General features: G+C 37.8%; 2 protein-coding genes across 23 annotated transcripts in view; both read left to right on the top strand.

Moving 5' to 3' along the window:
- Window positions 1–26,664, top strand: part of LOC100118566 (coiled-coil domain-containing protein AGAP005037) — a 1,551,999-nt gene that overhangs the window by 1,282,298 nt on the left and 243,037 nt on the right. The gene's annotated exons all lie outside the window — the stretch shown is intronic.
- Window positions 15,153–16,079, top strand: LOC116415819 (putative nuclease HARBI1). Its single transcript, XM_031921209.1, has 4 exons — window positions 15,153–15,350; window positions 15,485–15,731; window positions 15,804–15,926; window positions 16,034–16,079. Coding segments are annotated over exons 1-4 (405 nt in total). The 5' UTR covers window positions 15,153–15,316; the 3' UTR covers window positions 16,035–16,079.

The raw sequence follows: 26,664 nt of genomic DNA, 5'->3' as shown, positions 1-26,664 counted from the left end.
AGCAACAGTTTTAGTGGGATAATTCTACATAAAAGTATATAAATGCATAGTGTGTTTGCAGCTTGTAGTATAGTTATAATTTTACAAACTGATAACGCGATTTATTCATTAATTATTTGGCACTAAACTGTATATTTTTCGATTTATACAGTTCGCTTCTTGTGCATAATTTATGAATGGATCAAGTATCTATTTGTTTATTTTAATTTTATCATATACTTTGTTGCGACAGTCGGTCGGTGTGAAACTACAATTGTTGCAGTAAAGTATGTCATTTTGCAGAGTTATAATAATCTAATTATTAATAATAATAATAAATTAATAATATAAATTTTAAAAATAAAAAAAGGAGTTAGAATAAATATTTAGATTGTAAACGAATGAAATGTATAAATTTCATTAATAAATTCAAGAGTAAATTCATTTATTTATAATATTTTCTTAAACTAACGCGCAGAAGAGCTTTATTACTAAGTTTTAGATATAGTTGTTTGGTATCGATTTGTAGAAAATTTCACAAGCGTTAAAATTATAATATTTAAATATTTATACAATACTCTGCTCAACTTTTATTAATGATAAATAAAATGCTTGGGAAATTTTATACAAATTGGCGTGCGCATCGAAAGTGGCGTATAGGCGAACCACAGTCATAGAGGAGAGGGCGTAGGCGGACCGAAGCTGCGTAGGAGGAGAGATGCGAAAATTCGGCGTAAGTGACGGAAAGCTCAAATATAACGGCTTCTCTCACTCGCTAATTTTCGGCATCTAGGCGGAACGCGACCCCAACAACATCGGGAAGGGAGAACTCTAGGCCCTTCGTGCTGCGAAACATCTTTCTAGTTCGACACTCCGGTCCCGGCTCTAAGTAAGCTCTAAGTACGCACGGTTTTATTTTTAATATAAAGTATAAAGTAGATTTAACTGAATTTGTGTGTGTTCGGTTATTTTTACCGAGAGCCTTCATCCCTCTACGGATCTCTTAGTAACAAAGAAGCAGCCAGCGGCAAGAAGTAAGTAAGAATCTGTATTAGCTATACTAACTTTCTCTATTCCTTTCTACAACTATCTCTTGGATAAATGAACCGAATAACACCGGGTCATTTATCCCTTTTCTCTATCTTTTAGAATTTAGATCCGAATAACCCCGGATCATTTTCTAAAAGTTTTATTTTCCCTTCATTTATTTTTTATTATTCACAAACATTCAAAGCACCCAGCTATTGCACGAAAGTGTAGGCTAAAGGTGTAGTAATTAAATAAGTGCAGTAGCATCGTTAGATGTTACACAAATCTGAAAATGTAAGAAAGTGTACAAAAACGTAGGAGAAAAAAGGTCCGAAATCCAACAAAAAGGTACAGTTTCGTTTTATTACAATTTATTACAATTTATTATATTTTTTTTCCACTAGGGTGGGTATTGCTTTCTCAAAAAAATATCTTCTACATAATATTAAAATTCTTTAACTTGGAAAACTACGTATTCTGTAAAGATTCCTATCTTATGTAGATATATTTTGTAAAAATGTATATTTGTTAAATTATTGTAATCAGGTACGTATGTACAAACATGAATATCTTTTAATTGATGTAAAAAAATATGATTTTTTCTATACACTGATCGTACAAGATTATATGTATGAAAATGCCAAATAAAAATTATCAGATGTAGTCCAGATTACATGATGCTGGGGTCTTATTCACTAATTTTATCAAGCCTGATAAACATTATATCAGCTTATAAAATCTTACTTTGACTAATGATTTTAGGACTGCCTAGTATTTTTTTGTCTGATATACGAACTATATCAGCAATAAAACTCAAATCGGGATTTTAAATGCCGTTAAGGGGTCTATCGAGGTCATATCTCTAGGCAGAATTTTTGGCGCATACAGATATGTGGGATTGTCGCGAAGCATAACACGCGTTGCACATTTAAGAATGTGTCGGACTATTTAATAGTACTGTTCAGTTCGTTTTTATTCGTTCAAGTAGTGTAGGTGTAAATTTAGGCTTTTAGAATTTCGCGCCGCTGCTCGCTCTCCGTTGCGACGTTGAGAGCGCGCGCGCATGCGTCGAGTTGCGCGCCGCCGGCCCCGCTTGCGAGCGCGCGAAGGGCCCGCGCGCGCGGATTCCTGTTCGGACTGCCTAGCGCTTCGCACGTTTGGCTTCCTTACGCTTTTCGATTTTTTTGTCTTCTGACGGTGAGCCAGTGACTTGTTCTTCTCAGAGCTATCACTGTTCACCTCGTTCTGCGCCGTGTTGGTAGTGTTTAGCGGAAAATTCGCGATCGCGTCGTTCGCGTGTTTGTATTTGTGCGAGTGTGTGAGTGTGCCTCGAGGCGATAGTCTTAAGGTTTGTTGGCGAAGGTGTCCACGTGTTGTACGTGACTCCTTCGGGGCGAGCGAACAGCGGCAACACCCCTTGTTGCCCTCGTGCCAAGCGTCTGGCTCCCCGAGACGTCGGGGCGCGCTTGGTGCACAGTTGCGGATCATCCTTTCGCTCCCCAGGCCCGGCTTCCAGACCTCCAGGCCAGGACGGAAGCAGCGGCGGACTACGACGAGGCCTGCTCAACGCCCTCTTCAGCGGCGGTTTTTGCGTTCGTCTTTGCGGTAAGAGAGCTCTCTCTGCGTGCGAAAAAGGTACCTCGCGTCTTTGCGTTTGCGTGCGTTCTTTCACTTGAGTTTTTTCTCTTTTAGAGTCACTGTTCTCTTTCTTTTATTTGTATAGTTTCCCTTCCCTTATTTTCAATAAAGCTTACACTTGCTGAGGCTTTTCCCTCTAAACCGTGAGGGTTTTTACGCCAAAGCAAGTGCTTTTTGTGTACCGCGAAATCGTGTGTGTTAATTAAAAAGAACCCTTCACTCACTCAACCCTTTCCTTTTGTCGGAACTCACTCTGAGTTCTTTCACTCGTTCCAAGATTATTAATCAAGAACTATAAAAAGGTACCGCTTTAAATAGGCTACACTGAAAAAAATGATTTGTAAATCTACAAATCTCAAAGTAAAAACATTGTAATTTTACTACTCTCAAAATGAGACTTTTAATTTTCTACTCTGAGATTTGTAGATTTACAAATCATTTTTTTCAGTGTAGCCTATTTAAAGCGGTACCTTTTTATAGTACTGTTAAATATTCTGACGAATTCTTAATTGTGCAACGCGTGTTATGCTGCGTGACAACCCCAAAGAAGTAGAACTTTTGGGCTGCGCGATAATCCCAAAGGAGTAGACGTTCGGTATCGAGGCCATTGCGAACAGACCGCATCCTAGATGTTCTTGACCGATGCGGCCTTGGATACCGTCATGGTGTCGATTTCTCGATTGGGTAAAAGAACCTTTGGATCGGCGTTACCTTAAGGTAGACTTTTCCCAGCTACCGTTCCAGGACTCACCGCCTTGCGTCCAGATACTGCTCGCTTAGCTGGAAAGTCTATTTTCCAAGCAGCCTGAGGTTCAGGTTCATTGTGGTTCACCAACGGGTCAGCATCTTCTGAACTCCTTCTTCAGCGTCAGACGTAAAGCATCGGAATCGCGATAGCGCCTGGAGCACAGATGATGGTCGGCCATGTGCACGTTGAACGTTTGTTCATGCTAACGCTCTCGCACGTGATAGTCTGGTAGACTGATGGGTAGGAACCTATTCTCGCCGCGTCCACCTTGTAGAGTTCCAGTCTTTCTGCATCCTGGGGCGTCACCGAGATCACAGTAAGAGTCAGCACGTCGCTGCCAGACTTTCTCAGGTCCACCACCTGATTGTGAGTCGCTTCTTCGACCTTTACGTTGTTCACCTCAAGAATACGATCGCCCTTGCAAACACTGGCCTTCTCGACAGCACCTGCCGTGCTGCAGAGGCGCGTAGAGCTCGCCGCTGGCCAAGCTCACAGCCGCCTTGGCTTCCTCCTGCAACGGCCTCCTCTCGAATCATCTCTTGAACTGCAGCTTTATCAGAAATCCGTAGATCGGGAAACACCTGTCAAACTTCGGCTACTCGATGATGCCTCTGAAGTCGTTTTTCCTACTGTGCAGGGCCATGTCGTTCAGCCGCTTGTTCACCACATCCTTTAGTATAGTGTAGCTGTCGACGCTCAGTCCGGTCATCTTGAGCAGTTCCTCCCGGTACTGTTTGGCGAAATCGAGCTCCCGGTAGCAGCCGTTAGCCTGACACTTGGACAGGAGATGGTAGTAGTCCCGAGTTCCTGATCCAGACCCTACTGCCGATGAGCTGGAGCTTCTTAATATGGTGCATCATTACAGCCGTGCATCCGGCTTTATCAAAGATGTGTTCGGGCCAGGGTCGATGATGGTGAGCGGGCGTTCGCATCATCGTTCTCCAGATCGATATCGGCGCTGTTGTTCAGAAGGCACTGGATCTTGGCAGGCGTCACCTGTGGATCTGTGAACTCGCTGTCGTAGCAGGTCAAGTAGAGCAGCAACTCCTCGTAGAGGTCCTGAGCGTTGATCTCGGCGCCGCCGCTCAGCAGCAGCCGCAGCACTTCCTCGTTCACGGTATTGTAGCTCACGACGAAGCGCAGTCCTCCCGGTATACTTATAGACAGCGGTGAACTCTGTGCACAGCGGCGAGGTCGCCTATCTGGCAGGCGATGTGGAAAGGGGGATAGCCCTCGTCGCCGACGGGATTCGCAGGAATGTAGAGCAGTGCCGGGTTCCCAACCTCGCGCAGGTGGTACCGCAGCCTGAAAGCCGTGTGCAACGGGATATTGCCCGCGGCGTTCTTCAGGGAAATGCAGGCACCCTTGGACAGCAGAAAATTGACTACCTCGGTGCTGCTGGAGGGTGTCGTTGTTGATGCAAGCAACGTGTAGCCGGGAGAAGCCCCGGTCATCCAAGTTTGCTAACTTAGCTCGAACGGCGTCTCAGGATCGAGCCGATGATGCCGAAGGCCTGCTCCACCTCGTCGCGCCAGCACTTGCTGGAGTCGGTACACTTGATGGCGATGTCCAGAGGTGCGAGACTGATACTATTTTTGACGGTGACAACGACGCCCTTGTTCATCATTCTTGATCACCTTGAGCTTATTGCGCATGCAAGAGATGTAGTAGTGCAACATGCCGTTGTTGTCCGTCGGGTTGGCTCTGACGCCCAGGTGAGACGTCATGATGAGATCAGCGATGTTCACCTGTTTGGTCTCGAAGTCGAGGTGAAAAGGTATCCTACCTCTCGAGTCCTTCACCGTGATGTCGGCTCCGTGTTTCAGGAGCAGCTCGGCCGTGGAGACATACCTGCGCTTGATGGCCAGGAGTAGTGGAGTACAGCCAACCCAGATAGGTAGATTTAAATTTACAGGACCTCTTGTCAGTTTTCCGTGTTCTATCTTCATCTTCAAGTTTCTCTGAACACAGGCGGTGTGCTAAATAATTCGCGAAAAGCAGATAGGAGCCTATAATGACGCGTCATACTTTTTTTTGTAATGCTAATAATATAATTAATTATTTATTTTTACTTTTATTTTTCACATTTTTATACAAAATAAATAAGTAATAATAATTTCTGGTTACAAAAAATATAATTCTTTGAATGATTATAACTAAAATAAGATTATTTATATAATCTATTAGAATTAAATTCTAATCTCATGGTTTAAAAAGTAAAGTAGAAAAGAAATTGGCACTGCCAACAAAAAAATTTGAATCATAATAAAAATTAAAAAAAAAAATTAGAACAAAACTCAGAACTTTATAAGACAAAACTTGCAAAAAAAAAATGAATAGCTAAAAATCTTCGAAGCGTAAAGTCATCTGAAAACATTATTTTATTGAATTACTAATTAATTTATAAATTAAAAATATTTTCATGAAATATATTTAAAAATTTACCTCAGAACAGTCGTAATCATCTTCTGTTTCTCCATCACCTTCTTCCTTTTCCAACTTATTCAAGGCTTCTTCATCAAATTCAGGAGCGAAAGGCAATGTGTCCTCATCTTCTAAATGCACATCCATTTCTTTCACTTCTACATTCTATTCAGATTTTGCTGTAGCCATGAATGATGCAGAAACGCTTTCTGCAATTCTAGTCAATCCATCCTTCAAAACTGCATTTTGATTTTCAAAACACTGTATGAGCAGCTTTGCGCAGTCTTTGATAAGGGTGTTTTGCTCTTTTACAGTATTCACTGCTGCTTTGGTTCCAGCACTAAGAGCTGTAAAAATACATTAAGATAGTTTTGTATTATTACTAATTTACAGTAATGAGTAATAAAAAGAAATCACTTACTTGATTGTTTGGTTTTGTCGTCTGTGAGATCAACTATGGGTGGTATAGGTGGCAAACTTTCATCGGTCATACCGAGAAGGTATCTAAAACCACTGAAGTTTGTACTCTTCTTTTCAGGCTTCTTGGCGATTCCAGCAGCTGATGATGTGGAGATTATGGTAGTTGAAGCTTTCCCTTTTGCATCTTGTTTTATAACTCTCTGAGTTGCCTGCAGACGACAAGATTTTATGCTTGGTTCTGAATACACAAGCTTGTTGTGGTCTATCTTCTTTGTTGATGTATTCGTGGCTTTGATTGAGCTACGATGGCTATGGTTAGGTATGTTGATCGGTGAACGGTCTCTAGCTTTGCTACCAGAAGTGGACGACTGTTCCTCATATTGGTCAAGTATGCGTAAAAGGTGAAGATTATCCTCTGATAGAGAAGTTGCCTCATCGTCATCATACTCCTTCTTTGCAGTACTCGTGACTTCATGTCTTTCCAGCACTGCAATATAGAAAAATGAATTCTAAGTAAAAAGCATGCAGAATTATACATTGCATATTATCTTTGAAAAATCAAGAGTAAGAATTTAACTTGAAAGGCTTATACTAACTTCTTTTTTCTAATCAAGAGTGATGTAGTCAAGAACGATATGCAGGAAGCTGGTTAAAGCATTTCAAGTGAAATTCAATCAAGATTGATATTTATAATCAAAAGATTGACTCACGTTAACCCAGGCTCTCATCTCTCTTACAACTCCTGCGATGATTGAGTTTAGTTGTGAAGTGAGATCGTTCCACAAATGCAAATTGGAAGGTGACACAACACCTGGAATCATTTCTGGGTTTTCCTGGATGTAGTCTACAAGAGCCCGAAGCTGCTCCTTTGAAGGCCTGTCTCTCTTTTTTTTCTTTCTCTCTGCAATAAAAAAAATATAGGTAATGGTAAAAGTGACCTTTTTATAATAAAACATGTTTTATCTCTATGGCTTTTCTATTAAATTTAATCCAAAACCTTGTAGCAAAAAATGTAAAAATTATCAAAAATAGTTAAAGATGAAATCAATTACAGCTCCGCTTTATTTATTAAATAAACTTACACTAGTTGAGACATTGTTTACTCAAGAAGACACTGTGAACAATGAAAAACCGTCCAATAGCAAGTGCAAGCACGAAATGAAAACCGAAGGACCGGAATGACAAGCAAAATTTTAGTTATCGGTATTCGGTAAGTGGTGGAACAATGACATCAGCAAAAATTCGCCGGGACACGATACGCGAATCTTTAGGCGCAGTAGTGCCAACCTACAAACAACGCATAAAGGCAAATACGCAACTTATGCTCGAAGGCACCGTAGCGTCAAATGGCGAAATATGAATTATAAGCTACGGAAAGAAAATCAATTCCTCTTTCCCTTTTATGCAATTTAAAAATTTTTATCATAAAAGTTACTGTTTTATTCAAACAAATTTTCTATATTTTTCATATAAAAAATTATTACATTTTCTTCAAATATAACAATAATAAATTGGCTCTTCAAGCAAGGCTACAAAGCATTATTAATTCTTTGCAATAATTTGATAATTTGATTAATTACTCACCCATCATCTTCCAGCGTAGCTTGCGTATCCTTTCTTTGATCAACCTGTTCGCCTTTCAAACAGTAATTTTTTATAATTTTGTTTCTATTAAGGTTTCTATGTAAACCTAGTTCAGGAAGTATACTAACAAGGAAAGGTACCCAACCCGAACTCACCGATTTTGATGATTTTCATATATGTTGTAGAACATAAAAAAATAAGAGACACGTATTTTTTTTATCGGCTAATTTTCACTTTTAAGGGGTAAAAACCTCCCCTAAAGTTAACCCCCAAAAAGCGTTTTTTTTTTAAATATCTCGGCTTAAAATTAATATTTTTCAATGAAACAAATTGGAGGTAATTTCTTACAAAAAGAGCAAGTATTTCATGGTGATTTGAAGAGTAAGGGTAGCATTCCCTATTTTTTAGGGGTTGAAAACATATATTTTTTGGCATAATTTTATAATAAAAATGTTTAAACCGACTAAAAAAAATTGGAAAAAATGTTTAAACATCCTTAATAACAAAATTTAGTTGACGTCTTTCGGTGTTTTCATAAATATTACCCCTAAGGGGGTAAACCACCCCTAACACAAAATAACTGTAAATATGTAATTCAATACATAATATTTCGTAGAAAGTTTGTATATAGAGGTTTTCGAGGTCGCTGATTACAAATCTGTTATCAGATTTTGAAAATTCAAAATGGCGGAACCAATAGGACGGAAATATCGAAAAAAAATTTTATATAATAAAAAAGTTTTAAACGACTAAAAAAATTGGAAAAAATTTGTAAACATCTATAATAAACAAATTAAGTTTTTCGGTTTTTTCATAGATACTTCCCCTTAGGGGGGTAAACCACCCCTAACACAAAATAACTATAAGTATACTTCAATCCATAATATTTTGTAGAAGGTTTGTATATAGAGGTTTTCGAGGTCGCTGATTACAAATCTGTATCAGATTTTGAAAATTCAAAATGGCGGATCCAATATGGTGGACGGAAATATCGAAAAAAAATTTTAACTTTCAAAAAAACTTGTTTACAAATGTGTGATCTTTGTAGCCTGTACATGTGAACTAAAGAGCCTTAAACCCTAAACCCCTAAAGAACAAATAGGCTAAATGGTTGTGCATTTTAACCAAACGACTCCAAACCCCTAACGTCCAGACAAGCCGAAGGCCTATGCTTTACCGTAGACACGAGTATAGACATATTACCGATATTTTATTCTATCATTTTGTATGTAACAAATAACGTCTCGTTTTATGTTTCAATCAAAGATTATTTATTTTTCTGCTTTTATAAATTAGCATAATTTCAAAAGTAATTTCATAAATTATAAAGTATTTCATAAATTGCATAATTATATAATTTTATAAATTCAAAAAGTCCACACTTTTTTGCAAATGAAAAAACATAGGTTAATAAAATTAGTTTATCAAACTCTTTTGCGTTTTGTAATAAAATTTAATGTTGTCAAACTTGGGAGTTTTTCATTGTTACAATTATTTCGTAAGCCAAACGTTTTTTAGATGAATTCTCGAAGTAATGATTATTGTATCTATAGTAAAATATTTACAGTCTGGAATTCCATAATAATACTATTTGATACGATTTAATGAATTTATCAAAAAATCTAAATTTAATAATAAATATTATTCTAATTATTATTATTATTTTTCATTATCATTGCTATTATCAGTATTACTGTTATTATTGCTATTGCAATTATGCTTATTCTTCTTCTTCTTCTTATTATTATTATATTACTATGATAATTTTTGTTCTTGGTAAAAATACATAAAAGAATATTAATACTCGAACTTCATTTGCAATTAAAGAACACGTTGTTATTGAAAGGGAATTTTATATGCATTCATTAGTTTAATGAATGTTATCGTACATTCAATGATAATTCCACAGATAAATATCTTTCACTCATAAAAGTTGTTGACAATATGTGCGAATCAGTATGTTCTTTTTTTAGATTGTTTTCATCGAGTGTTTACCTCAGCTGCCTGTGTTATTTTTTAGGCAGTGACTGAGTTTTGTGGGTATTCTAGTTCGATGCCGGAAAGTACGAATAGTACGTCTTTTTGTTTGTCAGTGGTATCATACAGTTGTAGAAAATGTTCTTTAGTGATTTTATATAGATTTACATTATTCAATTTCAAAGTGAATAAAAGTTGAATAAAACCAAAAATAGAGTTTTCCGAACATCACAAAGTGGAACGAGAATTCTTCTCCAATGCATAAATTAATGATTTGATTCAATTTACATTCACTCGTTTTATTCTGGTAGAAATGTAGCAGTCGTGCCTTACATGCAAAAACACAGCTTGTATAAATTTTACCGCTTGTTTTCATTTTAGATTGAAAAATGAAAATTAATCCGTTAAACGTTCTAAACTTATTATTAGCATACTTTCAAGCGTTAAACATACCAGATAGTGTCACGAATTATCACGAAACAGAGTTGGCCGAAAAAATAAAAGAAATTTTAATAGATGCAACACATGATTTCAACGATGTAGAAATGATTACTGATGACTCTTTGGATTTTCAAGAAGAGTATAAAGACCATAATGCGGAAATAATTGAAGATGAAGTGCAACATCATTTTCCTGATCCGGATATAGCACCAACAAATCAATGTACAGCAGATAATGAAGAACTAGATTTTGAATACAAAAAAAGAGCTGTAGAATTTTGGAGAAGTAGCAAAATGAAGCAAAATTTAAGTCTCAAAACAGTGCAAAACAGATTCAAAAAAGTATCATCTATTAGTCAGCTACGTCGTTGGGCTCATTCAATTAATAAAGGTGGTACGTATAGAGAAAAAGTAGCACAAATTTGTCAGTATACCCTGGATAATTTTCAAGCAGCTCTCGACAGTGGTTCAATTATCCATGATGAAGATATAATTCGATGGGCCTTACAAGCTAAAAAAGAAATTGGTTTTGATGATATTAGATTCAAAGCTTCTAAACATTGGTTACTCAAATTTAAGCAAGCACACCGAATTGTTTCTAGGAAAATAAATAAGTTCATAACAAGAAAAACACTAGAATGTAGTGCAGAACTTACGGCTAAAGCTGAAGCATTTATCGATGACGTTAAATCGTGTATACCAAGGATTGGACTCGAAAATTTGTATAATACAGATCAGAGCGGATTTCAGCTAGAAATGCATTCTGGAAGAACAATAGCAGTAGAAGGAGAAAAGCAAGTGCAATGTCTGGTACAGTCAATTTCAGCAACAACGCATAGTTATACTATACAGCCACTAATATCAGCTACTGGACAACTGTTGTCACCGCTATTTCTTGTTTTAAAGGAACCAAGTGGCAAGTTTGGCCCTATTGTAGAACAAAACATATTTAGACCAGAAAACGTGTACGTGGAAGCATCCAAATCTGGAAAATTAACAACAAGTAAGGGAACTAATAACAATTTTTACATTGTAATATCGTTGATCAGTTAATTAGTAAGTCGTTTAATTGCAGATCACTTCAAAATCTGGTTGGAAAAAATATTTTATCCCTATGTAGGCCATCACTCAATACTATTACTTGATTCTTGGAGTGGTCATTGTGACAAAGTTATAGAAGAAACAATGCCACAAAATAAAATTATTAACATAAAAAAATTCCAACTGGAACCACAGGAAAAATACAACCACTTGATGTCTATGGATTCCGTATTTGGAAAAACTTTGTCCGAACATTTTCTGATAATGTAATGTTAATGGATCATGATATGAATTTACATGTGAGAAATAATATAATTAAACTTCAATCATTGGTTCACAACCAACTGTCTTCACCGAGATATATAGATTTGTTTAAATATTCCTGGTATAAAAGCGGTTACGTCAATGAAAAACCAGATAAATTTGATAATCCTATAGATTTCAGTTTTGGAAAGTCTTGTGCAACATATTGTGAAATAGAAGGGTGCACAAACATTGCAATTGTACGATGTGGTTGGTGCAAAAAAGCATTGTGCTTTAAACACTTTTATGAGGACTACCATTATTGTAAAAACATCGTAAAATAATATATTTTATGCTCAATACAAAAAATGCACTATGGCAAAAGATAAAAGATTGTAGATTATTATTATACTCTAATATTATAAACAAAAATACATTATAAGTTGAATTTACAATAAAGGAATTTCAATAACATTCTGATAACAATTTCTACGGAAATTATAAAACTGCTTCACACACAGAATTTTCTTGTTTACAAATTTAGGAATTTGAGGTGGTTTGGTTAAAAAGCACAACCATTTAGCCTATTTGTTCTTTAGGGGTTTAGGGTTTAAGGCTCTTTAGTTCACATGTACAGGCTACAAAGATAACACATTTATAACAAGTTTTTATGAAAGTTAAAATTTTTTTTCGACATTTTCGTCCACCACATTGATTCCGCCATTTTGAATTTTCAAAATCTGATATCAGATTTGCAAAGAGCGATCTCGAAAACCCTTATATACAAACCTTCTACAAAATATTATGGATTGAAGTATACTTATAGTTATTTTGTGTTAGGGGTGGTTTACCCCCTAAAGGGTAGTATCTATGAAAAAATCGAAAAACTTAATTTGTTTATTATAGATGTTTACAAATTTTTTCCAATTTTTTTTAGTCGGTTTAAACATTTTTATTATAAAATTATGCCAAAAAATATATGTTTTCAACCCCTAAAAAATAGGGGATGCTACTCTTACTCTTCAAATCACCATGAAATACTTGCTCTTTTTGTAAGAAATAACCTCCAATTTGTTTCATTGAAAAATATTAATTTTAAGCCGAGATATTTAAAAAAAACGCTTTTTGGGGGTTAACTTTAGGGGAGGTTTTTACCCCTTAAAAGTGAAAATTAGCCGATAAAAAAAATACGTGTCTCTTATTTTTTTATGTTCTACAACATATATGAAAATCATCAAAATCGGTGAGTTCGGGTTGGGTACCTTTCCTTGTAAGTCCATTGCCATGTTTATCAAATATGGAAGATACTCTGTTTTCAAAATTTGTCAGAGGCTGAGCTGAAATTCCAACATTTCCTGTACGCCTCCACTGTGTTAGATATTGCGCTTTCTTTTTTTTGTAGTTTAATCTTAAATTCTTCCATGACTGACAAATAAAAATTTATTTTATAATGCATATTGTTAACTTCATATTTATTTCAAATACTTACATTATGCCAGCCTTTGACATCTTTATTTGTTGGTCCTATTTGATTTAAATCATTTGTCAGTTCCTTCCACATAGTCTAAAACTTTTCATGGCCTCTTCGCCCAAGTTTCATTATTTGTCCTCTTGCAAATAGCGTATGTTTTTCCATGTATTGTAACATCGTTTCTAATTGGTCTTGATATGCACATTTTGTTGCAGTAGGTCTGACAACTTCATGCTCAATATTTTCTGGTGCTGAAAATAATTATAGAATGGTTAAAATCAACATAATTTTAAATAAATTTTGAATAGATTTGTTTGTTTTGAAATATAACTTACCTAAATGTTGCATGTTGGCATGCTGATGATCATGATCTATATTGTCACCCACTTTCAAAGTTTCAGAAACATCTTCAAAATATTCTCTGTCTTCTTGCTCTGTTACACAACTTTCAGTATCGATGAAACCAGCAACTTCCTGAAATAGCGTAGAAACATAAACATGTTGTTACACGATGAACAACAACTATTTGTGTTGATTAAAATTTGTATTACAAACAGAATAAATTATATACCTTTCGTGTTTCTTTCTTAGGCATTCTTTTAACAATGAGTTTATGTTCAGGAGTAGAAATACCACTATAGGTTAAAAGGTAAAATTTCCACTTTGTCAGCTGAACAAGGATTCCTACTGTGTAGTAGACTAGCTGCACAATCAGAAAGTTGTTTATACACTATCACACTGCACAGTAACACAATCAGCTGTGGACCTCGCTGCCTGCTTGAAATTTCGCGCACTAACACTCCTATAAGAGCTGAACAAACTAGCTGTAAAATGTAGTACTGATCAGCTCCGAAAAGTTCTTCAGAGATCCAAAATATTTATAGTGCGTCTTCGTTCGACCGTCGAGTAGAGATTGTGCTACGACTGTATAGTATACTGAACCGCGCAGTGTATATCTACTATACATTCGTGTAGCTCGCAACGCGCTCGCAATCGGCAAGTCGTCGTGGTCGCCGTTGCGCTGACTCGCCGGCTTCAACTCCAACAGTAGAGACTCTGCCTTACCGACTGCGCTCCTATAGTCGGCTAACCCCTCACTGCTAAACGTATGTACGCTGCTTGCTGCGTGTTTGTTTACGTTTTCACACTTATAAGTAGGGCTTTAAAAAGCTTATTTCGCTAGAGGAAAAATAACTACGGCTCACGAGTTTCTTCGACATACTAAGTGCTTACCAATGTATACTCAGTGTTGTGTTCAATTGTATGGTGTGTGATCTCACTTGACTGAAACTACTTAGTAAAAAAACTCTTCTAGAAATTTTGTGTGTGCAAAATGGGAGCTGCTGCTGTTGCCGGTATGCTAGTCCATGAAGACATTCAAGCACAACAACGGATGATGGCTATTAGTCGGCTGAATCGCATAAAGAGGCATCTAAGGGACGTTTCTAATCCTTTTTTATTGGAGCCAGAATATTTTAGGAAGCATTATAGGTATGTCCATGTATTTAAAGAGTATTTGTAAAAGAGAAAACATTAATAACACTGCGTAGTCGACACTCACCGTTAGAAAAACATTCATGATTATTGTATTTAAAAGTTCACACATTGTATTTCAAAGTGGAGTGAATTTTCAATGTGAGTTGACTGAAAGTGTTGACGATAAATTTGGACCTGTTTTTAGTAGTAATTTTTATCAGTTGTTAAATTATAAACATTTTATTCCAGATTAAATCCGCACTTGGCACTAAGATTAGTGGACCTTCTACATAATGATGTTGCAGGAGTTGCAGGTTATTTTAACCATCCTATGAGTCAAGCCAGTATGAGCAGATGCATTGAACGGGTTATCAATGCTATTATAAGGCTTGGCAATCAACTTCTTACGTTCCCTACCACTCCAGAGGAGAGACAGCATGTCAGTAATAGGTATGCGATATTTGTTTGAGACTAGTGAATCTACTTTGTTCTTTATGAATTGCCAGAAATTTATTATCGTATTTTTTGTTTCAGATTTCTTAGATATAATCGCATACAAAATATACTTGGTCTTATTGACTGTTTCAAGGTTGCATTTTGGAGACTACAAAATGAAGAAGCTTTTTACAATCATCAAGCAGGAACATTTAGGATTATAATTTAAAAAGTTGCATTACCTAACTGTATTCAATAATTACACTTAAATTTAATTGATGTTTTCAGATATCAGATGCTGATTATATAATAAGAAATATTCGAGTATATCCAGGCAGTGCTACTGATTCGTTTATATGGCAGTTCAGTGACATTCAACAAGAGGTTCAACAACTAAGAACTAACGCTGATATGATTGAAAATGAAGGACGATATTATCTCCTGGGTAAGTAATGTTTCTTTTTTTGCAAAGATGAATAACGTTTTTACCTAACCTAAGATTTTTTGAAATTGAACTTGAACTTAAAATTTTGATATAAAATAAAATTTGAACCCAAACCATTTCTTGTTTTGTTATAGGTGATAATGGCTACACACCTTCTCCAATCTTACTAACTCCAATAGTTGACGCACCAGAAGGATCACTAGAAGCTGCTTATACCCACGAGCACGTATCAACAAGATGTAAAGTTGAACAATGTTTTGGAATCTTGACTCGTGTTTGGCTCGTTATTAGCACAGCACGAAAATTGTTCTACTCTCCAGAGAAAGTTACCAGAATAATTATTGCATGTGCAATTTTACACAATTATCGCAAACTAAATGGGTACGTATTTAATTTTTTTAAGAAAGCAATGTATTAAAATCATTTAATTAAAAATTATTTGTTCGATTAAAGGATGTTAGATTATCTGCCACCATTACAACCAGAGGACGAAAATGTTCAAGTTCATCATCGAGGAAATGATGATCAAGCTGGATTACAAGAAAGAAATAACATCATCAACTTGATGTATAATTGGTAAAGAATATGCATGTTTTTTACACTTAATTTGTTATCGACTAATTTTTATTACTTTTATTATATTTGTAAAATATTATTTTAATCAATTAAAATATTTGTTGCAGATATCATTTGATTAAAGCCATGAAATAATATAACTTTGCAAACGAAGCTTCGCTTTTTTATTTAAAATCGCTCCTTCGAAAATTCCTCTTTTCCTACAGCCAGTTCCTACGGGGAAAAAGTAATTGTATTTTAAAATCGAATAGAGCCCTACTTACGCAGAATGGGGTAGTAGTTTTTTAGCTGTATCAGTTCTTTGATACTTTATCGGCCACCGATATAGTAACTATAGCGGGTGATAAAATTAGTGAATAAGGCTCCTGGGGATAACCATGATAAAAAACATGAATGGGATTCACCGATGTTACCGCTTCCAGAGGTTAGAGCAGAATGAGCCCTGGAACCAATTTTTTACGCTATTTATATATATTTTTGCGTATGCGCGGTTGTCATTGATAAACAACAGGGAATTATATATACTAATATATATCGAGTGAATTTAGTACATTCCAAACAATCTTAATGTTTCAAATATTTAACATTTACTGATTTTTTATCGATCAAAATTAAGAAGATTATTAATCTATTTCATATAGTTCGTCTTACCTATTTTTAAGTATGAAAAAATTTTTATGGATGGTATCTCGTAAAAGGTTGTGATGTCCGATATTCTTGCAATTAATATAAAAATAAATAATCGAAAATTATGTTCAATTCTTCCAACGTTAGCTAACTTTATTATGTTGTTACCCGTCTTTCACGGCAAGGACGTGTTAGTAAGGTATATTTTTCGAAAGTCATCCCTTGTGGAAGTATTTTTAAATTATAAGAAATAATAGAAGAAAATATATGTGTATTTTGAAAAGGTATAATTTTGAAAACCTGAATTTGGAAATTCCTAAAAATATCGCTTTTGCAGTATTTTAACTACAAATATCACCTTTCGCAATATTTCTATTCAACATTTTTGTTTTATAAATTTTTTCATTTCGATATCTCAGTTTATAAAATTTGAATTTCTTATCTTTACCCTTTCTTATTTTTTTAAATTTAAACCCTTACCCCCTTCGTTTAATGGCTAGCAAGCTTAAGTCCAATCTGCTTTAGCGAATCGTGGATTTTATCTACTGCCTTGTTAGCGATTTCCGTTACCTCTTCCTTTTGCTTTGCTGCTACCACTAATGCAATGTTATCTTCAAATCCTACAACCGTTGTCCCATCGGAGTAAGTAAGTCTGCGGAAGCTGAAAAACGGTAATTCTGAATTTTGGCCTTCGAAAAAATGTCATATCTGATAATGTGGCACATATAAACATGGTTTTATGTTTCTTACATAATACCTGAATACATTTTATAGTTTTATTCATTTTTTAAACAATTTAGGAAAAATATAAACAAAATATTGAATTTTTCATTTTTTGACAATTTAAGGTGTATCCGTCCTCTTAAAAAGTGGATACATCGATTGTTAAGACAGGCTAAATTGTAAAAAATTTCAATTTATTTTCAATTGCTTTTGCTCTTAGCGCTATCACGATTCCGAATTTCTATATAGTGCAATTCTTGCCCTCGAGCTTTGTGATATCTATAATCTCTTTGTCAGACATCGTAAATGAAACACTGAAGTTCACTTGGCCAGCGTAGCTTATAATTTATTCTATAGCGCAGTGAAAGCGTGCTGGGCCCATAACCTATTGGATTTATATGCTTATGCTTTAAGCAAGAGAAAACCAATTTAGAAAAATAGGGAAAATAGAGACGACAACCAAGTAAGCGCAGTTACTCCCGCAAAGGCTGTCGCTCGACTGACTGTTCGCGCATGTCGCAGAAGCCGTCAGAGTTTCCGAAATCTGTAAAGGATTATCCCTACTCTAGACCCTTTGGACTTCGACAGCGTCGTCGTTGGGTCAGTCGGGACGATCGGGTCGGCCAACGCGTCGGTGGCGGGGCTATTAATATATAACCATGCGTAGGACCCAAACCCTTGGCGCGGAATAAAAGAGAAAGGAATAAAATTAGTAAAACTTATGATTTTAACAAAAACGGAAAAAGACTATGAATGAATTAGGTTACGAAATCTATCGTGTTAGTTTTGAAGATACATGAGAACAATTAAAGGACAAAATAACGTGATATTGAGGCAAACCTAGATTTTTCGCTATTTTATGACGTAGACAACTTTGAATCAAAAAAACAATTTTAAACCCACCACACGGAGAAAAAACCAGTAGCGTTTACAGAAGCTACTTTTGTTTTGGAACTTTGAATCTCGCTCTCGCTCCCCTTTCTCCGATTTGCTGACGTACACGTTTTTAAAACTATTGTCGTATTCATATTCTCGAAGTGTAGGGTAGCTAGATTTAAAGGTTTTCGTTTGGAGCTTTGAATCTCGCTCTCGCTCGCCTTCCTCCGGTTTTCCGACGTACTCGTCTCTGAAACTATTTACGTGTTTATAGTTTCGGAGCGTTGGGTAGCTGGTTTTAAGGGTTTTCGTTTTGGAGGCTCGATCTCACTAGCATTCTTTCAATTTGCTAAGGCATAACTCGTTTTTATGAATAGTTTCTGCTAAGGAGTTTCGAAGTGTGGGGTAGTTAGATTTGAGGGTTTTCGTTTGGAGCTTTGAATCTCGCTCTCGAACCTCTTTCTTCGAATTACTGACGTACTCGTTTTTAAAACTATTGTCGTATTCACAGTCTCGAATTGTGGGGTAGCTAGATTTAAAGGTTTTCGTTTGGAGGTTTGAATCTCGCTCTCGCTCGCCTTCCTCCGGTTTGCCGACGTACTCGTCTCAGAAACTATTTACGTGTTTATAGTTTCGGAGCGTTGGGTAGCTGGTTTTAACGGTTTTCGTTTCGGAGGCATGCTCTCGCACGCATTCCTTCAATTTGCTAAGGTATAACTCTTTGTTATTAATAGATTCTTGTAAGGAGTTGCGAAGGGTGGGGTATCTAGATTTGAGGGTTTCCGTTTTGGAGCTTTGAATCCTGCTCTCGCTCCCCATTCTCGGATTTGCCGACGAACTCGATTTTAAAAATATTTACGTGTTTATAGTTTCGGAGCGTTGGGGAGCTGGTTTTAAGGGTTTTCGTTTTGGGGGCTCGATCTCACTCGCATTCCTTCAATTTGCTAAGCCATAACTCGTTTTTATTAATAGATTCTAATAAGGAGTTTCAAAAGTGTTGGGTAGCTAGATTTGAGGGTTTCCGTTTTGGAGCTTTAAATCGCGTTCTCGCTGCCCTTTCTTCGATTTGCTGACATACTCGTTTTTAAAACTATGCTCGTATTCACAGACTTGCAGTGTGGGGTAGCTAGATTTAAAGGTTTTCGTTTGGAGGTTTGAATCTCGCTCTCGCTCGCCTTCCTCCGGTTTGCCGACGTACTCGTCTCAGAAACTATTTACGTGTTTATAGTTTCGGAGCGTTGGGTAGCTGGTTTTAACGGTTTTCGTTTCGGAGGCATGCTCTTGCACGCATTCCTTCAATTTGCTAAGGTATAACTCTTTGTTATTAATAGATTCTTGTAAGGAGTTGCGAAGGGTGGGGTAGCTAGATTTGAGGGTTTCCGTTTTGGAGCTTTGAATCCTGCTCTCGCTCCCCATTCTCGGATTTGCCGACGAACTCGATTTTAAAAATATTTACGTGTTTATAGTTTCGGAGCGTTGGGGAGCTGGTTTTAAGGGTTTTCGTTTTGGGGGCTCGATCACACTCGCATTCCTTCAATTTGCTAAGGCATAACTCGTTGTTATAAATAATTTCTTCTAAGGAGTTTCCAAGTGTGGGGTAATTTGATTTGAGGGTTTTCGTTTGGAGCTTTGAATCTCGCTCTCGCACCCCTTTCTTCGAATTGCTGACGTACTCGTTTTTAAAACTATTCTCGTATTCACAGTCTCGAAGTGTGGGTTAGCTAGATTTAAAGGTTTTCGCTTCTGAGCTTTGAATCTCGCTCTCGCTCGCCTTCCTCCGGATTGCCGACGTACTCGTCTCTGAAACTATTTACGTGTTTAGTGTTCGGAACATTGGGTAGCTGGTTTTAAAGGTTTTCGTTTGGAGCATTGAATCTCGCTCTCGCACCCCTTTCTTCGAATTGCTGACGTACTCGTTTTTAAAACTATTCTCGTATTCACAGTCTCGAAGTGTGGGTTACCTAGATTTAAAGGTTTTCGCTTCTGAGCTTTGAATCTCGCTCTTGCTCGCCTTCCTCCGGTTTGCCGACGTACTCGTCTCTGAAACTATTTACGTGTTTAGTGTTCGGAACATTGGGTAGCTGGTTTTAAAGGTTTTCGTTTGGAGCATTGAATCTCGCTCTCGCACCCCTTTCTTCGAATTACTGACGTACTCGTTTTTAAAACTATTCTCGTATTCACAGTCTCGAAGTGCGTGGTAGCTAGATTTAAAAGTGTTCGTTTAGAGCTTTGAATCTCGCTCTCGCTCGCCTTCTTCCGGTTTGCCGACGTACTCGTTTTTAAAACTATTCTCGTATTCACAGTCTCGAAGTGTGTGGTAGCTAGATTTAAAGGTTTTCGCTTGGAGCTTTGAATCTCGCTCTCGCTCCCCTTTCTTCGAATTGCCGACGTACTCGTTTTTAAAACTATTCTTGGATTCACAGTCTCGAAGTGTGTGGTAGCTAGATTTAAAGGTTTTCGTTTGGAGCTTTGAAGCTCGCTCTCGCTCCCCTTTCTTCGAATTGCCGACGTACTCGTTTTTAAAACTATTCTCGTATTCACAGTCTCGAAGTGTGTGAAAGCTAGACTTAAAGGTTTTCTTTTGGAGCTTTGAATCTCGCTCTCGCTCCCCTTTCTCCGAATTGCCGACGTACTCGTTTTTAAAACTATTCTTGGATTCACAGTCTCGAAGTGTGGGTTAGCTAGATTTGTGGGTTTCCGTTTTGGAGCTTTGAATCTAGCTCTCGCTCGCATTCCTCCGGTTTGCCGAAGTACTCGTCTCCGAAGCTATTTACGTGTTTATAGTTCGGAGAGTTGGGTAGCTGGTTTTAAGGGTTTTCGTTTCGGAGCTTTGATTGTCGCTCTCGTTCGCCTTTCTCCGTTTGCCGACGTACACGTTATTAGAAATATTTACGTGTTTATAGTTTCGGAGCTTTCGGTAGCTGGTTTTAAGGGTTTTCTTTTTGGAGTCATGCTCTAGCACGCCTTCCTTCAATTTGCTAAGGTATAACTCGTTGTTATAAATAGTTCCTTCTAAGGAGTTTCGAAGTGTGGGGTAGTTAGATTTGAGGGTTTTCGTTTGGAGCTTAGAATCTCGCTCTCGAACACCTTTCTTCGAATTGCTGACGTACTCGTTTTTAAAACTATTCTCGTATTCACAGTCTCGAAGTGTGGGTTAGCTTGATTTAAAGGTGTTCGTTTAGAGCTTTGAATCTCGCTCTCGCTCGCCTTCTTCCGGTTTCCCGACGTACTCGTTTTTAAATATATTTACGAGTTTATAGTTTCGGAGCGTTGGGTAGCTGGTTTTAAGGGTTTTCTTTTTGGAGGCATGCTCTCGCACGCATTCCTTCAATTTGCTAAGGTATAACTCTTTGTTATTAATAGCTTCTTGTAAGGAGTTGCGAAGTGTGGGGTAGCTAGATTTGAGGGTTTCCGTTTTGGAGCTTTGAATCTCGCTCTCGAACACCTTTCTTCGAATTGCTGACGTACTCGTTTTTAAAACTATTCTCGTATTCACAGTCTCGAAGTGTGGGGTAGTTAGATTTGAGGGTTTTCGTTTGGAGCTTTGAATCTCGCTCTCGAACACCTTTCTTCGAATTGCTGACGTACTCGTTTTTAAAACTATTCTCGGATTCACAGTCTCGAAGTGTGTGGTAGCTAGATTTAAATATTTTCGCTTCGGAGCTTTGAATCTCGCTCTCGCTCCCCTTTCTCCGAACTGCTGATGTACTCGTTTTTAAAACTATTCTCGTATTCACAGATTCGGATTGTGTGGTAGCTAGATTTAAAGGTTTTCGCTTCGGAGCTTTGAATCTCGCTCTTGTTCGCGTTTCTCCGATTTGCCGACGTACTCGTTTTTAAAACTATTCTCGTATTCACAGATTCGGATTGTGTGGTAGCTAGATTTAAAGGTTTTCGCTTCGGAGCTTTGCATCTCGCTCATGTTCGCGTTTCTCCGATTTGTTGACGTACTCGTTTTTAAAACTTTTCTCGTATTCACAGTCTCGAAGTGTGTGGTAGCTATATTTAAAGGTTTTCGCTTCGGAGCTTTAAATCTAGCTCTTGTTCGCCTTTCTCCGATTTGCCGACGTACTCGTTTTTAAATATATTTACGAGTTTATAGTTTCGGAGCGTTGGGTAGCTGGTTTTAAGGGTTTTCTTTTTGGAGGCATGCTCTCGCACGCATTCCTTCAATTTGCTAAGGTATAAGTCTTTGTTATTAATAGATTCTTGTAAGGAGTTTCGAAATGTTGGGTAGCTAGACTTGTGCGTTTCGGTTTTGGAGCTTTGAATCTCGCTCGCGCTCCCCTTTCTCCAAATTGCTGAGGTACTCGTTTTTAAAACTATTCTCGTATTCATAGTCTCGAAGTGTGTGGTAGCTAGATTTAAAGGTTTTCGTTTGGGGCTTTGAATCTCGCTCTCGCTCCCCTTTCTCCGATTTGCCGACGTACTCGGTTTTGAAAATATTTACGTGTTTATAGTTTTGGACCGTTGAGTAGCTGGTTTTAACGGTTTTCGTTTTGGAGGTATGCTCTCGCACGCATTCCTTCAATTTGCTAAGGTAGAACTCGTTGTTATAAATAGTTTCTTGTAAGACGTTTCGAAGTGTGGGGTAGTTAGATTTGTAGGTTTCCGTTTTGGAGCTTTGAATCTTACTCTCGCTTACCTATCTCCGATTTGCCGACGTAATCATTTTTAAAACTATTCTCGTAGTCGCAGTCTCGAAGTGTGTGGTAGCTAGATTTAAAGGTTTGCGCTTCGGAGCTTTGAATCTCGCTCTTGTTCGTCTTTCTCCGATTTCCCGACGATTGGACCATTGAGTAGCTGGTTTTAACGGTTTTCGTATTGAAGGCATGCTCTCGCACGCATTCCTTCAATTTGCTAAGGTAGAACACGTTGTTATAAATAGTTTCGTGTAAGACGTTTCGAAGTGTGGGGTAGTTAGATTTGAGGGATTCCGTTTTGGAGCTTTGAATCACGCTCTCGCTCGCCTTCCTCCGGTTTGCCGACGTACACGTTTTTACATATATTTACGTGTTTATAGTTTTGGACCGTTGAGTAGCTGGTTTTATCGGTTTTCGTTTTGGAGTCATGCTCTCGCATGCATTCCTTCAATTTGCTAAGGTATAATTCTTTGTTATTAATAGATTCTTGTAAGGAGTTTCGAAGTGTGGGGTAGCTTTGTGCGTTTCTGTTTTGGAGCTTTGAATCGCGCTCTCGCTCCCCTTTCTCCGAACTGCTAAAGTACTCGATTTTAAAACTATTCTCGTATTCACGGATTCGGATTGTGGGGTAGCTAGATTTAAAGGTTTTCGCTTCGGAGCTTTAATTGTTGCTCTTGTTCGCCTTACTCCGGTTTGCCGACGTACACGTTTTTAAAAATCTTTACGTGTTTATAGTTTCGGTGCATTCGGTAGTTTGATTTAAGGGTTTTCTTTTTGGAGGCATGCTCTCGCACGCATTCCTTCAATTTGCTAAGGTATAACTCTTTGTTATTAATAGATTCTTGCAAGGAGTTTCGAAGTGTGGGGTAGCTAGATTTGTGCCTTTATGTTTTGGAGGTTTGAATCTCGCTCTCGCTCCCCTTTCTCCGAACTGCTGACGTACTCGTTTTTAAAACTATTCTCGTATTTACAGATGCGGATTGTGGGGTAGCTAGATTTAAAGGTTTTCGCTTCGGAGCTTTGAATCTCGCTCTTTCAAGTCTTTCTCCGATTTGCCGACATACTCGTTTTTAAAAATATTCTCGTATTCATAGTCTCGAAGTGTGTGGTAGCTAGATTTAAAGGTTTTCGTTTGGGGCTTTGAATCTCGCTCTCGCTCCCCTTTCTCCGATTTGCCGACGTACTCGGTTTTGAAAATATTTACGTGTTTATAGTTTTGGACCGTTGAGTAGCTGGTTTTAACGGTTTTCGTTTTGGAGGTATGATCTCGCACGCATTCCTTCAATTAGTTTATAGTTTCGGAGCGTTGGGTAGCTGGTTTTAAGGGTTTTCTTTTTGGAGGCATGCTCTCGCACGCATTCCTTCAATTTGCTAAGGTATAACTCTTTGTTATTAATAGCTTCTTGTAAGGAGTTGCGAAGTGTGGGGTAGCTAGATTTGAGGGTTTCCGTTTTGGAGCTTTGAATCCTGCTCTCGCTCCCCATTCTCAGATTTGCCGACGAACTCGATTTTAAAAATATTTTCGTTTTTATAGTTTCGGAGCGTTGGGTAGCTGGTTTTAAGGGTTTTCGTTTTGGAGGCTCGATCTCACTCGCATTCCTTCAATTTGCTAAGGCATAACTCATTGTTATAAATAGTTTCTTCTAAGGAGTTTCGAAGTGTGGGGTAGTTAGATTTGAGGGTTTTCGTTTGGAGCTTTGAATCTCGCTCTCGAACACCTTTCTTCGAATTGCTGACGTACTCGTTTTTAAAACTATTCTCGTATTCACAGTCTCGAAGTGTGGGTTAGCTAGATTTAAAGGTTTTCGCTTCTGAGCTTTGAATCTCGCTCTCGCTCCCCTTTCTCCGAATTGCCGACGTACTCGTTTTTAAAACTATTCTCGGATTCACAGTCTCGAAGTGTGTGGTAGCTAGATTTAAATATTTTCGCTTCGGAGCTTTAAATCTAGCTCTTGTTCGCCTTTCTCCGATTTGCCGACGTACTCGTTTTTAAATATATTTACGAGTTTATAGTTTCGGAGCGTTGGGTAGCTGGTTTTAAGGGTTTTCTTTTTGGAGGCATGCTCTCGCACGCATTCCTTCAATTTGCTAAGGTATAAGTCTTTGTTATTAATAGATTCTTGTAAGGAGTTTCGAAATGTTGGGTAGCTAGACTTGTGCGTTTCGGTTTTGGAGCTTTGAATCTCGCTCTCGAACACCTTTCTTCGAATTGCTGACGTACTCGTTTTTAAAACTATTCTCGTATTCACAGTCTCGAAGTGTGGGTTAGCTAGATTTAAAGGTTTTCGCTTCTGAGCTTTGAATCTCGCTCTCGCTCCCCTTTCTCCGAATTGCCGACGTACTCGTTTTTAAAACTATTCTCGGATTCACAGTCTCGAAGTGTGTGGTAGCTAGATTTAAATATTTTCGCTTCGGAGCTTTGAATCTCGCTCTCGCTCCCCTTTCTCCGAACTGCTGATGTACTCGTTTTTAAAACTATTCTCGTATTCACAGATTCGGATTGTGTGGTAGCTAGATTTAAAGGTTTTCGCTTCGGAGCTTTGAATCTCGCTCTTGTTCGCGTTTCTCCGATTTGCCGACGTACTCGTTTTTAAAACTATTCTCGTATTCACAGATTCGGATTCTGTGGTAGCTAGATTTAAAGGTTTTCGCTTCGGAGCTTTGCATCTCGCTCATGTTCGCGTTTCTCCGATTTGTTGACGTACTCGTTTTTAAAACTTTTCTCGTATTCACAGTCTCGAAGTGTGTGGTAGCTATATTTAAAGGTTTTCGCTTCGGAGCTTTAAATCTCGCTCTCGCTCCCCTTTCTCCGATTTGCCGACGTACTCGGTTTTGAAAATATTTACGTGTTTATAGTTTTGGACCGTTGAGTAGCTGGTTTTAACGGTTTTCGTTTTGGAGGTATGCTCTCGCACGCATTCCTTCAATTTGCTAAGGTAGAACTCGTTGTTATAAATAGTTTCTTGTAAGACGTTTCGAAGTGTGGGGTAGTTAGATTTGTAGGTTTCCGTTTTGGAGCTTTGAATCTTACTCTCGCTTACCTATCTCCGATTTGCCGACGTAATCATTTTTAAAACTATTCTCGTAGTCGCAGTCTCGAAGTGTGTGGTAGCTAGATTTAAAGGTTTGCGCTTCGGAGCTTTGAATCTCGCTCTTGTTCGTCTTTCTCCGATTTCCCGACGATTGGACCATTGAGTAGCTGGTTTTAACGGTTTTCGTATTGAAGGCATGCTCTCGCACGCATTCCTTCAATTTGCTAAGGTAGAACACGTTGTTATAAATAGTTTCGTGTAAGACGTTTCGAAGTGTGGGGTAGTTAGATTTGAGGGATTCCGTTTTGGAGCTTTGAATCACGCTCTCGCTCGCCTTCCTCCGGTTTGCCGACGTACACGTTTTTACATATATTTACGTGTTTATAGTTTTGGACCGTTGAGTAGCTGGTTTTATCGGTTTTCGTTTTGGAGTCATGCTCTCGCATGCATTCCTTCAATTTGCTAAGGTATAATTCTTTGTTATTAATAGATTCTTGTAAGGAGTTTCGAAGTGTGGGGTAGCTTTGTGCGTTTCTGTTTTGGAGCTTTGAATCGCGCTCTCGCTCCCCTTTCTCCGAACTGCTAAAGTACTCGATTTTAAAACTATTCTCGTATTCACGGATTCGGATTGTGGGGTAGCTAGATTTAAAGGTTTTCGCTTCGGAGCTTTAATTGTTGCTCTTGTTCGCCTTACTCCGGTTTGCCGACGTACACGTTTTTAAAAATCTTTACGTGTTTATAGTTTCGGTGCATTCGGTAGTTTGATTTAAGGGTTTTCTTTTTGGAGGCATGCTCTCGCACGCATTCCTTCAATTTGCTAAGGTATAACTCTTTGTT

Source organism: Nasonia vitripennis (genome assembly GCF_009193385.2).
Source record: "Nasonia vitripennis strain AsymCx chromosome 1 unlocalized genomic scaffold, Nvit_psr_1.1 chr1_random0005, whole genome shotgun sequence".
In the NCBI taxonomy this organism is placed as follows: Eukaryota; Metazoa; Arthropoda; class Insecta; order Hymenoptera; family Pteromalidae; genus Nasonia; species Nasonia vitripennis.
The sequence above is the reverse complement of the archived record's forward strand: the minus strand, read 5'-3'. Positions and strand labels throughout refer to the sequence as shown.

Coding starts and splice junctions, on each gene's coding strand:
- LOC116415819 (XM_031921209.1), top strand. CDS start 15,317: ATGATTGAAAATGAAGGACGATATTATCTCCTGG. Junction 15,351..15,484: donor AGGACGATATTATCTCCTGG/GTAAGTAATGTT, acceptor GTTTTGTTATAG/GTGATAATGGCTACACACCT. Junction 15,732..15,803: donor AATTATCGCAAACTAAATGG/GTACGTATTTAA, acceptor GTTCGATTAAAG/GATGTTAGATTATCTGCCAC.